The following is a 16,651-nucleotide window of genomic DNA, read 5'->3' as shown; positions in this document are numbered from 1 at the left end:
TAGGATTTCAGGAGCCAGATCGCAAGGTTGAGCTGAGCTGGGTCCGGGTGTCTGATTTCTCCACGGTTCTGTGTTAAGAGGTGTGAAGAGAGGTGCAATTTTTGGTGCGGTACTACAGACAGTTGTAGCAGTGTGGTGTACCACGGCTGTCTGGCCCACATTGGAGCAACTAGGATGAGGGTGAGAGATTGCTGCTGTAGTTTGCGTACTACTAGTGGAATGAGTGGTAGAGGTGGCAAAGCGTACGCACATCTGTTTGACCAGTTCATCCATATCGCATTGCCTTTGGACAGTGGGTGTGGATATCTGGCGGCGAAGCTTGGGCATTTGGCGGTTTCGTGGGTTGTCCCCACATCTGAAAGAATGGCTGAAGAACTTGCATATGAAGTTCTCACTCGTGGGTCTGTTGTGTTTGACGACTTAACAGATCTGCTATGGTATTTTGTACTCCTGGAACATGCTGGGCTAGAAGGAATATGTTTTGAGGTATAGCCCACCGCCATATGTCCTGTGCTAGTTGAGAGAGCTGCAGGGAGTTTGTGCCTCCCTGCTTCTGTATGTAATACATGGCTGTCATGTTCTCTGTGCGGACTTACACAGCTTTGTTTGATACTTGCTTTTGGAAAGCTTTTAGTGCTAGGAATATGGCTAGTAACTCCAGATGATTGATGTGGAGTAACTTTTGTTGCGGTGTCCACCTGCCTCGCATGGTGTGTTGCAGTAGGTGGGCTCCCCAGCCGGAGAGCGATGCGTCCGCAGTCAAGATTATCTGAGGAACTCGCTCTAGGAACGGTCGTCCCTTGGAAAGGTTTTTGGTGTTCCACCACTGCAGAGAGCGATGAGTCCGACCGTCTACCAACACTAGGTCTGTCAATTGACCTTGAGCCTAGTTCCATTGACGTGATAAGAATTCTTGTAGCGGACGCATTTGAAGTCTTGCATGGGGCACTATGAAAATGCAAGAGGCCATCATCCCTATGAGTTGCATTAACACTCGTACTGGAAGGGAGTGTTGTAACTGAAACTTTGTTAGAAGAGTTTGCATGCTGGCTATCCTTGCTGGAGTGGGATAAGCTAGCGCTTTTGAGGTGTTTATTGTGGCACTGAGCTACTGTTGTACTTTAGATGGTTGTAGATGGGACTTGGAGTGGTTTATTTTGAACCCCAAGTCGTGAAGCAGTTGTATGGTGGCAAGAGTGTGTCCCACGCATTGGTTGTATGAGCTGGCTTTTATGAGCCAGTCGTCGAGGTACGGGAAGACATGGATGTGTTGTCTTCGCAAATGCGCTGCCACTACTGCTAAGCACTTGGTGAATACTCTTGGTGCTGTTGTGACTCCGAATGGGAGTACTTTGAATTGATAGTGTTGCCCGTCTATTACAAATCTGAGATGCTTCCTGTGAGCCTTGTGAATGGGAATGTGGAAGTATGTGTCCTTGAGATCTAAAGTAGCAAGGAAGTCGTTTTGTGACAGAAGCGGAAGGACTTGTTGGAGTGTGACCATGTGAAAATGGTCTGACTGTATGTATATGTTTAGCGGTCTGAGGTCTAGAATAGACCTTAGAGAGCAGTCCTTTTTTGGAATTAGAAAATATAGGGAGTAAACCCCCTTGTTTTGTTGGTGGAGAGGAACTCGTTCTTTTGCACTTTTTTGTAGCAGAGATACTAGTTCTTGCTTTAACAGTGATAGATGTACTTGTGACATTGGACGCTGTTTGGGTGGTATGTTTGGGGGGGATGTTAGTTCTAGACAGTTACTTCACGGAATAATTTGTCGCACCCACCTGTCTGATGTGATGTTGGTCCAGGCAGGAAGGAATTGTTGCAGTCTTCCCCCCGCAGCAGTGGAATGTTGAGGGGGGGGGGGGGGGGGGGGGATATAAGGGGAGGAAAGTCATTGGGTAGGGGGAGAGGCAGAGCGGGAGTTGTTGGTTTTGCCTCTGCCTTTGTTGTTGTTACCCCTGTAACCCCCTCTCTGGTAGCCCTTAGTGAATGTGGATTGGCTAGGGGTTTTGTAAGAAGTGGAGGGACTTTCCGAGGAGTACCCTCTAGTGTTGCCTCTGTATGATGAGCGACGAAAAGAACGTCTGGGAGCTTGCAGCTGCAAAGCTCCCATAGATGTTGCTGTATCAGTGTGTCTTTTTTCATCTTTTCTAAAGACACGTCAACATTTGGGCCAAATAAATGCGTCTCATCAAATGGCCGATTAAGGATTGAGTTTTGTACCTCAGGTTTAAAACCTGAGATACGTAGCCAAGCACGTCTACGTGGAAGGGTGCTGGTATTGATTGCCCTTGAGGCGGTATCTGCAGCATCTAGGGCACAACTAATGGAAGTATTGGTAATATTTTTACCTTCCTGTATAAGTTAATTGGCCCTATTTTTGTATTTGTCTGGTAGATGCTGCATTATGGACTCTAGTTCATCATAATGTGCCCTGTCGTATCTGGACAGCAACGCTTGGGTGTTAGCAATGCGCCAGATATTAGCTGCTTGTGACGCTGTTCTTTTACCGGAGGCGTCAAGTAGCTTGGATTCTTTGTCTGGTGGTGAGGCCTCACCTGATGTCTGAGAATTAGCACGTTTATGTGCATTAGACACTACTAAAGAGTCTAATGGCGCTGGACCTTTAATATAGAATGGATCTGTAGAGACAGCTTTATTTTTTTTTCAATGCGAGGATTGAGGACGCTAGCCCTGACAGGGTCTTTAATAACCTCTGTTGTGTGTTTGATGACCCCCTTAAGCATTGGCAAAATGGCAGTAGACCTTTGTGTGTTGTCAAAAGTGTCTAGTAGGAAATCTTCTTCCACCGCATCGGTGTGTAAGTTCACCCCATGATATTGGGCAGCTCTTTGGACTAGTAGGTTAAAACCTATAGTGTCCTCTCGGGGGTAGGCCTAGAAGGGTATATATCGTCTTGTGGGACATAAGGCACATCAGGGGTGTTGTAATCATCGCATGGATTAGGTGACTGAGGGGGACTATTGGTCCCTGCTGGGTCATGTGCACCCCCACCTGTGTCATCAGAGTCTATGTCTACATCATCGTCTGGATTAGGGGATGGTGCAGAATCGTATAAAACATATATAGGCTGTACGGAATTCGGTTAAAACCGACTATGCTCGATAGAACCCTACCGAATGAAAATCAGCTGACCGGGTTTAAACCGAGTCCGACTGATTTTCATTGTTGTTGCGTCTCTTGTCCACTTGATGGAGCCAAAGTAATATAAACCATTGGCCTGCCTGAGGCATCTGGCACGGAGGTGTTAAGGGAAAAAACACTGCTTCCGCAAATGGGCAGCCGAGGTGTGAATGGCCCATGGGCCAGAGCAACACCAGACCCCCTGCCTGGCTCAAGTGGGGGAAGAGGAGCTGTTGTCTGCAGTCTGTCTTACTGCTGCGTCGCACAAGAGTATTTCACAGGTCTTTCAAAAGACCATTTACTTAACGACTCTTTGTTAATAGAGGAGTGGGCGACGGGGTACGGGCACCGCACATTGGTATCAAGGGTAGCCCGGGAACGACAGGAGAAGTCTTCGGATTCCACACATGGGTAACAAGGGTAGTCCGGGCACGGCGGGTAGAGGCCATGGATGCACACTTCACTAGCAAGGGAAGTCTAGATCTGTGCCACACAACACAATGAGCTGTCCTACTGGGATGGACCCCACCCGCATTGTGAGCCAGGGCAGATTTTAGGCTTTAAATATATATATTTTTTTTCCAGTATAATACAGGAATACAAGGAGGTTAAGAATAAATAATCCACCCTGGATCAGCAGATTGTGCGTGGGTACCCTGGCAAAGAAAAGGGCCCGCCTGCCCGGTCTGCCCCTCATCTTCAGTTTGGCGCAGGGGGGCAGGCAGAGTCCAATGTGCTTTGGGGAGGGGGGGGGGGGCTTAGTGCATATGCCCCCCCCCACCCTCACTCCTAGCCGGTGAAGTTATGAATGTTCCTGTTGTTTCAAGGAAAGAATCGCTCTCAGTTTCCAGGAGCACACGATCATCTTTGTAAAATATTCCGGTAGCGTGCCAAGGTGGCGGACAAGGAGTCCTGGAGCCGAGGGGGGGTGAGTTAAGAGGGGGCTGGGGAGAGATGGATGAGGCGGGGGGATGAGTGAGGGGGGAATGAGGTAAGGGGGGGGCTGGGGAGAGATGCAGGAGGGGGGGCTGCGGAGAGATGAGGGAGGGGGAATGAGGCGGGGGGATGAGGGAAAGGGGGGCGGGGGGTGAGAGACGGGGCGGCAGCATCCAGAAGGAATGATAAACGCCCTGAATAATTAACAATAATCTTCATTACTCTGATCCCTTGTCCCAGTGCCTTGAGGTGAACCCAGCTCTATACAGGCGCTATGTGACAACGAAAAACACCTCCCCCATGACTCCTTCCTGCAGGCCCCGCCCAGAGGGAGGGACTATAACCATGAAACACACCATCCCACATCCGGTCACCGCCAGAGGGAGGGAATATAACCATGAAACACACCATCCCACATCCGGTCACCGCCAGAGGGAGGGAGTATAACCATGAAACACACCATCCCACATCCGGTCACCGCCAGAGGGAGGGAGTATAACCATGAAACACACCATCCCAGAGGGAGGTACTATAACCATGAAACACCATCCCATGTCCTGTCACCGCCAGAGGGAGGATGTATAACCATGAAACACACAATCCCACGTCCTGTCACCGCCAGAGGGAGGGACTCATCCCACGTCCTGTCACCGCCAGAGGGAGGGACTATAAAATGAAGGTGTCGCCTAGCGCAGCCCTCCAGGCACCTACCACAATCCCTCTAGTCTATTACTGCCTTCCATGATGGCGTTTAACCCGGATGTGTGTGGCACTCACTGCACTGACTACACATGCACAGTTTAGTCTATGCTTGCAAGAGTGCTCAGTAAATACATAAATGCTCACCTAGAAGTGCCTCTGGTTTTGCTCTGTGCATATCGTGGCCGCGCCGCCATAGCGGGAACCACACTGCAACATTGCTTTTCCAAATTTTAACAGCTCATGTCACACTGTGTGGGAGTCGGGGACTTTTACCGAGCTTGGGCAGATGTACTTCTCAGTCTTTGGCGCGGTCTTTCATTTTCATTATTGCGGAGTTTCCTTTCACCTACTCATACAACTGGGTCAGGTGCTCGTGCGTGGAAGACCCTGTGTAAGTGGAGCTGCGCCAGACAGTGACTCACGGCGTGCGTTAGATGCAATGAAAACAATATGCAAGCCCTTCCAATTAAGCTGTTCAGGGTGCTAATGAAAACACATGGTATTTGTCGAGGGCCGGTCTGTTGTGCCTTCGAGGTATGTGCAGTACTTAGTACTTGTGTTTTCCAAAAGCAAGATCTCTCCAGTCTAAAGGTCGGAAATTTTTTAAAGATCAATGTCTGTTAATATATTTCTATGAACGCTTCATTGAAATAGCCTTTGATAGCAGAACCATGTAATTTTTGGTGGTCCCCGTGTTTCATAAAGCCTAGATTGACTGATATTTGTGAGGAGGTAGCAGTCTTTTTAATGCCCTTATTGTCCGTCATATAGATATTTTTGGGTTGGCGTGTGCAGGCACTGTACAGCGCCGTGAGGTACTCCAATCTCCCTTGAGTGCACTGCATGCTTGTTGAAAACCAGAAGTCCTCAGGTTTACAGTTAAAAAAAAAAAAAAAGACTTTCCTGTTCATGGGCAGCCAGACGTAAATTGACCCAGTGATTAGAACTTGAAGTCTACGGCTCAATTTCCAGATCTGTTTAACACTGAGATTATCTAGCTCCAGTGTTGTATTCCTGATTTGGAGCTTTAAAGGGTGAGTTCTTGCTTTTATACACCGGAGAACACTAGCCCAAAAGGCACCGTTTTTAATCCATTTAAGCTCTGTGCATGAGGTTCATTTGTTGACAGACGTGCCTCGCATCTCTCCATTGTGGTTCATCAGTTTCTGGACCTTTAGTTTGCTGGTCAATTATGCAGGTAATAGTCGGTGTCAGAGCTCCTTGAGGTTATCTTATTGTGTGCAGCCATTACTTAATGAGCTTGTTCCACCGAGTGACTACCTTTTATTGGCATGCTGTATGCATCCGCGTGTCATATGGATTGTCTTAATAGAATTAAGAAACGCTTATATAATGGCCACATTCAGGGGAAACTCGCAATTAATTTTTGACTAATGAAGTGTCCTAAAAGGTGTTGGTAGCAAATAGCACTATTCCAACCATTACACGTCAGCTTTTTACTTTACTTGTGGTTCAGAGAGCCTTTGTGGGCTTGTTACACTTGCACCCATTATAATAATGCGCTAGCTAAGTTCTCTTTGTAGATTACTTCAATTGATGTGGTCCATAATATGGTCCACTGACTACTTGAGCCATCAATCAGTATAGCCAAAGACTGAAGGGCTATAACATTCCAACCACTAAGGATGCAGTTTTGCACAATAAAAAGGAAAACAAGACAATACTCATATCAACGGGCTTCTTCCATTTTAAACTACAGAGGGAAAATTCCATTCTAGAGTCAGAAATTAGATGTGCAGGCCCTCATTCTGTCAAGCAAGGATTATCGTAATAGTCTATCTTGGCATTTCAGATGCTGGGTTGTCCAAAATTCAGGTAGTACAGAATCCAGTAAATACGTGGTTTGAGGAGACAGGAGCATGTGTCTGTTTTCACTCATAGATTACATTGGCTGCCTACTAAGAAAGATTTCATTTGAGTCTGCCATGTTTCTTATGCAATCCATAGAAGAGAGCTCCTTTCCCAACAAACTTTCACCTGTAGCAACCCAATTGCTGACCCCGTTCATAACCTTGTGCTACTCAAAGTGAGACCGGTTGGCTATGCCAATGCTTGTTTTTTAAATGTGCGCGATTCCCCGTCGTCATTTAACTGTTAACTCAAACTATGCAGCTGATGTTTACCAAGTCCTTAATCAGAGTTGGTAGGCTACCAGAAACATGCTTAAGAAGCAGACACTGCACTAGTCAGGTGACCATGTCCTTCGTGGAGTGCAACACTCTCTGAGCAGAAGAGGGGTAGAGACTCTGGAACACAGACTGTAACTTCCAACTTGCTGAGTGACCAATTCACGCTTTCATTTAAAACAAGCATTTGCAATGCAATAGGTCTCGCATTTCCACGAGTTTGAGCTATTGATATTGCAAATAACAATGCCTTTTATTTTGGTTTTGGTTTTTAAAACATAAATAAAAGGCTTTGTCATTTACAATGCCAATAGCTTAAACTAGCATAAATGCGAAACCTATTGCATTGCAAATACTTGTTAAATCTGATCTGCAGAATCAAAGGACAATGGAAAGTATTTCATGACTGTATTAAGCTTCTGAAATGTGGAGCAGTATACAATTTCTGAAGAAAAATGGAGAAAGCAATAATAAAAGCAAAGCGTTCCATAAACACCGGTAAAACACTGTTTTTTTTTTTTTTATGGCGCAACAACGAGTAACCACTGAAAAGCACTGTTTTTTTGAGGTATTGAAATCCCTGGAAAACACTGAAAGAACACCACCAGAATTTCCCAAAAATAGAAACTGAAAACAGGAAAGCCTAAACATATATTAAAAAAATATAGAGCTTAAAGCTCGCTGTGCTATCCCCTCAATATCTGTTTTTGGCCCTTCCTAGTTGCAGGCCCTGGGCCCACCTATACAAGCGATTATAATTTTACTTGGGAAAATATGATTTTATTTAGCTAAAATTGAGGTTTGAAGAGGATTCTGGGTAAGAAAACATTGGGAGATACACGCAAGCTACACCTCCCTGGACTCCCCGGGTGCCTAGTTTTCAGAAATGTCTGGGTTTGGCAGGTTTCCCTAGATGGCTGCCTAGCCCGGGACCAAAAACGCCCCCCCAGCAAAAACAGGTTGTTTTGTCAGAGGCACATGCGTTTTTGGGCCAGGGCTCGATGCCTATCTAGGGAAACCTACCAAACCCAGACATTTCTGAAAGCTAGACACCCAGGGGAATCCAGTGATGTGCATCTTGTGTGGATCCCCGAAACATTTTGTTATCCAGAATACCCTGCAAGCCACAAATTTAGCTAAAAAGTAACATTGTCCTCACATCTCTGTGTGGGAAGGTTGCGATATCACCAGGCTGGCAAAAATTTCCCACTACCCAGTGTACCCCTCAATCTCTCGATAAAAATTATACCTCACTTGTGTGGGTGCCCAAAGCAGTGTCAGCCTAAAAACGTATGGAAAAAACTGGCCTTCTGGACACACTTTGGTTCCCCCTCAGTTTTTAATTTAATACGTTTTTAGGTTCTCTGCGTTGCACACCAAAACAAGTGGGTTATCACTTATCGAGGGACTGGGGGAACGCTAGGTGGTGGGACATTTTTGCCGGCACAGTGATCCGACAAATTTAACACACCAAAATTTGAAGAAAGTGTGTATTGTTAGCTAAATTTGAGGTTTGCAGGGGATTCTGGGTAATATAACACTGGAGGATCCATGCAAGCCACACCACCAGCCAAGCGTCTTCCATGCATACCACCAGCCAAGCGCCATCCACACACACCGCCATCTAAATGACAGTTCATGCACACTGCCAGAAATGTAACATCCACAAAGACCACTAGCCAAGCAACAGTACATGCACACTGCCAGCCAAAAGCACAAGTACCCACACACTGCCAGCCAAGCACAAGTCCCCACACACTGCCAGCCAAGCACAAGTCCCCACACACTGCCAGCCGCACAAGTCCCCACACACTGCCAGCCAAGCACAAGTCCCCACATACCATCATCATAATGCAGGTTCGCACACAGCCAGCCAAACACCAGTAAACAGATACCGTCAACCGAACTCCAGTTCTCTCACACACACACACACACACACAGAAACGTTTGCTAATGGTCTACTGACTTTCTGCCCCGCCACCGGGAGCAGGCGTACCTAAAATATTACTGATGCGCCACAGGGGCGTCAGAAACATCCAAAAAGTGCTCACAAAAAAAGGGGAGCAACTCTTACTAAGGGACAGCTCCCTGACATGCCAAAAACATATCTCTGGTGCTTAGTGGGCTTTCTGCCCCTAGGCGGAGTGGGGGCATTATGATGCCCATTTAGGGCAGCCTCCACCCCTACACTGTCACAAAAAAAGAATTCCGGTGTCAAGTGGGCTCCCTGCCCCTCAGGGTGCAGATTGTGGGGATAACCCTTTCTGCCTCCCATGGGGCAAAAAGACTGTCCTTTTCGCGTTGGGGGTGTAGGCATTGGCATCTCCACTGTGGGCAGCCCCCACCCAGCTTATGTTAAAACAAATATATATATCCCTGTGGCTAGTGAGTTTTCTCCCCCAAGGGGCAGATCGGGGGCTATTGCCTCCATCTGCACCCCTGGAGGTGCAATTTCTTTTTTTATTTATTTATTTTTTATTTTATTTTTTTTATTTTTTTTTTTTAAAGAGTCCCTGGGGTCTAGTGTACTTTCTTCCCCCACTACCCCAGGGGCAGATCGGGGTTGAAAACCCCCATCTGCCTCCCAGGGTGGCCGAGAGACTATCCCTTTTGTGTTCGGGGTGGGGGCATTGGCATGCCTATTGTGGGCTACCCACACCACTCTCTAAATAAACACAAACATCCCTGGAGACTAGTGGGCTTCAGATCGGGGGGTTATTGCCCCGGGGGGAGGGGCAGAAAGACTGGCAATTTGCAACTTTTGGAGAGAGGTGGGGGAATTAAAGTGCCCATTATGCCCCCCCCCCCCTATGTATAAAAAAAATGCCTGGTGTCTGGTGGCCTTTCTGCCACCCGGGTGGCAGATCGGGAGTAATTACACCCATCTGCCTCCCGGGGGGCAGAAAGACTGTCCATTGTGTGTTAGGATGGCCCCACCCCTCTTTTATAAAAATTAAAAAAATACTTGGTGCCTAGTGGGCTATTGTCCCCATCTGCATCTCTTGGGGACAGAAAGACTGTTGCTAGTTTTTGGGAGGGATGGGGGCATTACTGTGCCCATTTAGGGCAGCCCCCACCCCTAAACGTAAATGTAATAAAAATCCCTGGTGTCTAGTGTGCTTTCTGTCCCCAGCTACTGCCTCCATCTGCCTCCCAGGGTGGGCAGAAAGACTACTTTGCCACCTTTACTATGGGGGAGCAAAAGCCCTTGCCCAAGGGGCTACTCCCCCCCCCTTTGCCTGGAGCCTAGTGGGTGAATGCCTGCTAGTAGTGATCCACCAAGGATGGGTACCATTGGAAAAGGGACTCTCCAATGGTACCTCTCTGTTTGATTTGGTGCTCGTTGGGCTGAGATAACCCCACAGCACTGAAACTGAAAGTTTCAGATGTAATAACGTATCCGCCATGCGCACGATCGTCATTACATATGAAAAGAAAATGCATCGGGAGCTTGGGGAAGCTCTTTCCCTCAAATCCTTTCAGCATAGGGATTCTGCATTGGTGTCTGATGTAATCAATAAGAAGCTGGAACTTCATGTAGATTAAGCAAGTTACTTTAAGTTAAGATGTTAGATAATAAGATATAATGATAACCCCATCAGGAGCAGCTGTCCTGCTGCTCAGCCCTCACCCAACTGACATTCACAAACCTCAAACATTCCATTCATCCAACATTCCACATCACATGCATTCTAGCTGAGCAGCAGGAAAACATAAGATACAACAGTGTCCCATGGACATTAACGTTTCATCCATGGCACACCAGCCCTGCAGTCATGGAAGTAACCGTTCCGTCCATGGCATGGAACCGGTTAAAAATCTAATCACAGCAAAGGCGGTCTCCATCCAGGTCTCAAATTTGATGGAAGGCCAAGGGACCTCCTTTATGGTAGACTGTATAAACCTATTAATTGGGTGAATGGGTAGGCATTTCATTTTCTTTGTTCACCCTGCCACACCACACCCTCCCAACTCCATCATGAGGTGCAGGTGGAAAGATCTGTACACAAACTATACATTATTCTGCCACAGTCAGTCTGATAGCATGCATATAGAGAGCAGTAATTATGTTAACAGAGGCTGCACTTTAGGTTCGCCATTTGACAGAGGTCAGCTCTATTGTATTCCACAGGACAGTCAGAGGTTTCTGCTCCATCAAGGCCAAAAGCTGAGCTCACCAGGCTTTTAGATGCTGCAGGTGCATCAAGGACAAACTACATCTCTCATTGGGAATTCCGAGGTTACATCTGTACTCTCAGCACAAATGGAGACATAACTCTGTGCACCTCTAACATTACATAAGTTACACTATATTATTGTATTGGTCAAAACATGCTCTACTGCTGTCAAAGCACATTCAGGAGTAAAGCTCCATCCATGACCACATGAACCACAGCTGTCAACAGAACGTTCATAGGATATTCAGTAATGACATCAAGAACAAAATACTCTAAGGCTACTTTCTAAAGGACACAGACATGATAGTGCTACCTTTAATGGCCCACAGCTACCAGGACATTGAGATTATTCCGCTGTCCAGTGAGGTTAAAACATCGAACTATAGCTCACCATCCCAAGCTAGAATTAACACGGTTGGAACAAAGAAACAAATTTCAACACACCTGATGAATGATGCCAGATCCAGGTTTCCAGAAACCCACACCATACTTCGATCCAGCTGTTGCCAGGAAGTTGTAGACCTCCTGATTAATATCCTGTGGACGAAAAAAGAAGCTCACATCAGAGACACAGATTAGGCAAAGTCTGGTTCATCCTGCGCTGCCCGCACAGTCACCGATGTACCCTGAAGAGCAACTGTGGCTGCCTAGCCTGGAGACATTGGTTGTCGTCAGCAAGCAGTAAGTTTAGTTCCCTCCCACTGGCACAGAAAACTACATTTCCTGTATTACAAAGTAGGAGAATATCCGCTTAGATTCCTTCTTCCACTAGATGAATTTGCTGCACATTGTGGCTGCCCCAACCAAGAAATTCAGTCAATACAATACTGTGAACAGACATGGAGTGTGTCCACTGCACAGATTTCTACACCCCAAAAGAGATCAACCAATGTCATACTATGAATTAACATTATGGGGCACTGCTAAATGAGTGTGTGTGCTGCTTCTACAGCCTAAGTCAAAGGCACAAAGTACCCAGATTTGGGGTGTGCTGAAATAGGAAAAAGCCTGCCAAGGGGAGACTACCACTTGGAATATTAGGTGTTCCAGCCTTCAGGATTCCATAATTGTGTCTATTTCTGGGGTGTTTAAGTAATACAAGGACAGTTATTTAAATGAAGAGGTCACATTATAGGGTTGCAGTCCATGCCAATTCTTGGCAGTGACAGTGTTTTACATGGGTTGGGTCTGAATCTCGCCCTTACAAGTGCTGCTGGGTCATAGCCTTTGAACTGTTATTACAGAATTTTGTGATAGTGGAGGTGGATTTTCTCGGTGGATTTTCTCAAGTGGCATCGAAGCAAATAAAAGGACGGAAACCAGTGGAACAGATGCAGATATGGCAGTCATGGGAAGGTTAGACTAAGAACCTGCTTACAGTATTGCAGCCAACTAAGAACCCAGTATCTGTCACTAAACTGGTAACTGTGCCACTTGTTGGGGAACAACACCATCCCAGGAGTTGGTTGCAGTCCAAGGCGGTATTTCACTCAGTTCCCAAGCAGGCACATACGGAATTCAGTTGCTTCAAAAAAAGTAGCCCAAAGGTGAGACACCAGAGAGATTGCTTAAGCAAGGTCAACTTGAAGTTCATCCTGACGGCACTGGTATTCTAACTTGAAGACTGCTCAACAACTTTTATTGAAGTTTCTGTTATGGTTTTAGTATACATCAGCAGATGGGGTTCTGGGAAGCACGTTTAGTGAAAACAACCAGTCCTTGGTACTCAAAAGGGATACAGCTTAGTGTAAGAATGAAAGGTGCATTTGGGTAGAATAGCTTGGCCTTTCCGGGATGAACCCCTTGAAGGTTCTGTGGTCACCATTGAGCCTACTCCCACAAAAGAAGCCTGGGGATTTCAGAAATACAATCTCTCCTTTCGCCAAGACAAGTTAGTTAATGACACTCAACCCTACTCTATGTTCAGTGAAGTAGGTCTCCTCAGATCAGACTTTACCCATGTTTAAATTGCTGCGAAAAGGGGCTCTTCTCGCAAAGGCAGAGACTGATTCAGACTTCCGCTTCTTACCAGTGCATCCAGATTTTCATCTGCTAGGTTTTCAGTACGAGAGGTCCTACTTATCTGACAAATGGATACCAATTGTTTGCGGTTTCATATCCCTAACTTTGAGCATTTTAGCAACTTTGTGGACTGGGTTTTAAAGGAAAAAGCCAGGACAAAGTAAGTCAACCATAACCTATATGATTTATTCCTAGGTCCGAATGGAAAATATAAAAAATAACAAAATAAACAGTTCTTAGGGCACACCAGGTAATCCTAGGTGTATGGTGTTCACTTCACACTCGTTCATGCTGACCAGGTGGACTTTCCATCCGAAGGTCCTTTTGATTCCAACACAGTATGTTATGTAATTCCCTGTAACAGATTGCCTCCTGAAGGAGCTTTTCAAAACGTTCAATTATATTATGTAAGATTTATGAGATGGTTTGCATTTTCATGATATTTTCTATTCGAGATACGTTTACTGCTTTCATAACTAAGGCAATATTCCAAAAGAAAAAAATTCCAAATTAACTATCGAGGTCCAATCTCATTACCTTCTCAATATGAATCAAAATCTGTTTTCATTAGAGTGTTTAATGCATTTCGGACATTGTCCTTCGGGGCAAACTATTTAACCTGAAATAAATGTATAACTAACCAAACTTACCCCTCAACATCAAAATTCATGTCTCAATAAGGTTCATCACCATGGTGATCCACCTGCAACTCCACTAGTTTAATACATCACTACTACGGCCACCATAGTGTTAATTTAATGCTTTTACATCCACACCAACAATTAAAACGAGAGGTACCATATCAACTTAACACACTTTGTGATTTTATAGCTCAGATCAATGTTAGGTGAATGCAGTCTTAGTAAAATGTGACAGCCGTATTGTGTGTGCAATTACCAAGTAACTTGTGTAAGAAAAAGAAAACCATGTGTCATGTACTCAGATGGCTTGTGTCAAAAACAAATGTTTACCATATAATCTGAGTCCTGTACATTGCAATAAAACACTGTCAAACTTGTTCTCAATGATGTTTATACATATATAAATATACACATACATACACACACACACACATACATATACACACATACATACATATACACATATTTGACCTGGTATTGCGCCGCCAACATCACAAACTGGCTATGTGAGTTTGAAGGTAATACCGTGGAGGTGTACGTGATGTACATCAGGTAACCTGTTAAACTAAAATTACTCCATGGTGTCTGAACAAAAACGAAATATGTCTTCTGTATTTAGACAGTTGGGGACACACTGACTCCTCCATGACTAGGTTTGACGATCAACATATATACAGAAATACATAAGAGATGAACAAGTTACTTACCTTTGGTAACGCTTTTTCTGGTGGATACAGTATCTGCCTGTGGATTCCTCACCTTGTGAATATCCCCTGCGCCAGCAGCATTCGGAAATATTTCGTAGCTCTCCACGCTGACGTCACAGAAGCATGGCTCCGCTCGTGGCTCCGCTGACGTCACCGGAGCCATAAGAGAGCCTCATCGGCGTGATGACGTCAGTTCCGGCCTTTTTTCCGTGCCTTCGAGGTAGACGGACCGACACAAATATATACAGTATACACAGTACTTAAACCAACACACACAGTGTGAAATAAATGCAGCAAAGCAAAAAGAATAATATCAACACTGCAGGTATACAAGGGTGGACAAAGGGGAGGCGGGTGGGTCAGTGAGGAATCCACAGGCAGATACTGTATCCACCAGAAAAAGCGTTACCGAAGGTAAGTAACTTGTTCTTCTGATGGATACATCTGCCAGTTGATTCCTCACCTTGTGATTAGAGTCCCACAGCAGTCACCACTCCCGGAGGGCGTCCACCCTTCTATACCAAAAAGTCCTGTAGGAGGGAACGCGCAAAGTGACCGTCTCTCCTCACCTCAGAATCCAAGCAGTAATGCTTTGCGAAAGTGTGGAGGGAGGCCCAGGTTGTCGCTCTACAAATGTTCTCCACAGGAACACCCCTAGATAAGGCAGATGTAGGAGACTTTGCTCTAGTAGAGTGAGCTCGTATACCATCTGGAGGATCCTTACCGGCAAAGAGTAACAGATCTTGATGCACAAGATAATACATCTGGAAAGGGTGTGCTTGTGCACCACTGCCTTTCCTGCAGCCAATAAAGCCCACGAAGAGCTGGCCATCCACTCCAAAGTCTTTAGTCCTATCGAGGTAAAAACACACCGCCCTTTTAAGGTCCAAGCGGTGAAGCCGCTCCTTCTCCTTGGAAGGGTGAGGGGGAGGATAGAAGGTAGGAAGGGTAAGTGACTGCCCCAGATGGAAGGGCGTTCCCACCTTAGGCAGAAAAGCAGAGGTACCGGAGTACCATTCTATCAGCATGAATGGACAAGAAAGGGGGTTTCGAACTCAGAGCTTGAAGCTCACTTACCCTCCTTACTGAGGTAATGGCAACAAGAAATACGGTTTTAAAAGACAATAGTCTCAAGGGACACTTGTGCAAGTGCTCAAAGGGAGAACCCATCAAGTAGGTTAAGACAAGATTTAAGGCCCATTGAGGCACAATAAAGGGAGTGGGCGGGAACTTATTAGTAGGGCCCTTAATGAACCTTAACACAACGGGCAACTTGAACAAAGACGGCTGATCCGGCAAGCAAATGAACGCTGACAAAGCCGATAAATAGCCCTTCACAGTAGCCACAGCAAAGCCCAGCTGAGCTAGAGAGAGAGCAAACTGAAGGATGTTGGATACACGAGCCCTCAAAGGGTCAATAGACTTCTCCCCACACCAATTGACAAATTTGGACCACCTATAGGAATAGATAAGACTTGGAGTGTTGCATGGCCGAAAGTATAACGTCCACCACGTCACGCAAAAGAGAGAAAAAATTCAGGTTGCCCGGTTCAATCTCCAGGAATGAAGGTGTAAGCTCTAGAGGTGGGGGTATAGAACCTGTCCCTGCGACTGTGAGAGGAGGTCTGCCCTGAGAGGGAGACGGAGCAGAGTGGAGTGTGCGACGGGAGACTGAGCAGAGTGGAGTGTGCGGTGAGAGGTGAAGTAGATCGGTGTACCACACCCTTCTTTGCCAATCCGGAGCGATCAAAATGACTTTGTGCCGGTCTTGGCGAATCTTCCTCAGAACCCGAGGAATCAAGGGTATGGGAGGAAACGCGTAAAGGAGTTGTGAACCCCAACTCAACTGAAACTGCAGAATGACGGGCAGTGAGCATTCTTATGACTGGCAAACCGGTCCACCTGAGGAATTCTCCATGTCCGAAAGACATAACAAACCACCTCCGGATAAAGCCTACACTCGTGTTCGGCAGAGAACTGCCGACTGAGACGGTCTGCACGCACGTTCAGAACTCCGGCCAGATGATTTGCCATCAGACAAATCTGATGGTCCTGAACCCAGGACCAAAGTCGCAGAGTCTCTCTGCAAAGACATTGCGCCCCCACTCCTCCCTGCTTGTTGACATACCACATCGCGGTAGTGTTGTCCGTCAGGACTTGAACCGACTGAC

At 46.1% G+C, this 16,651-nt stretch overlaps 1 protein-coding gene across 1 annotated transcript in view; it reads right to left on the bottom strand.

Moving 5' to 3' along the window:
• The window catches only part of ACO2 (aconitase 2), a 352,074-nt gene that overhangs the window by 262,782 nt on the left and 72,641 nt on the right, over positions 1-16,651 (bottom strand). The window contains exon 4 of the mRNA XM_078683141.1: positions 11,555-11,647. Within this exon, the coding sequence (XP_078539267.1) occupies positions 11,555-11,647 (93 nt within the window). The remainder of the gene's footprint in view (positions 1-11,554; positions 11,648-16,651) is intronic.

The sequence above is a fragment of the Lissotriton helveticus genome, chromosome 1_1, assembly GCF_964261635.1.
Source record: "Lissotriton helveticus chromosome 1_1, aLisHel1.1, whole genome shotgun sequence".
Taxonomy (NCBI): domain Eukaryota; kingdom Metazoa; phylum Chordata; class Amphibia; order Caudata; family Salamandridae; genus Lissotriton; species Lissotriton helveticus.
This window is presented reverse-complemented; position numbering and strand designations above follow the sequence as displayed.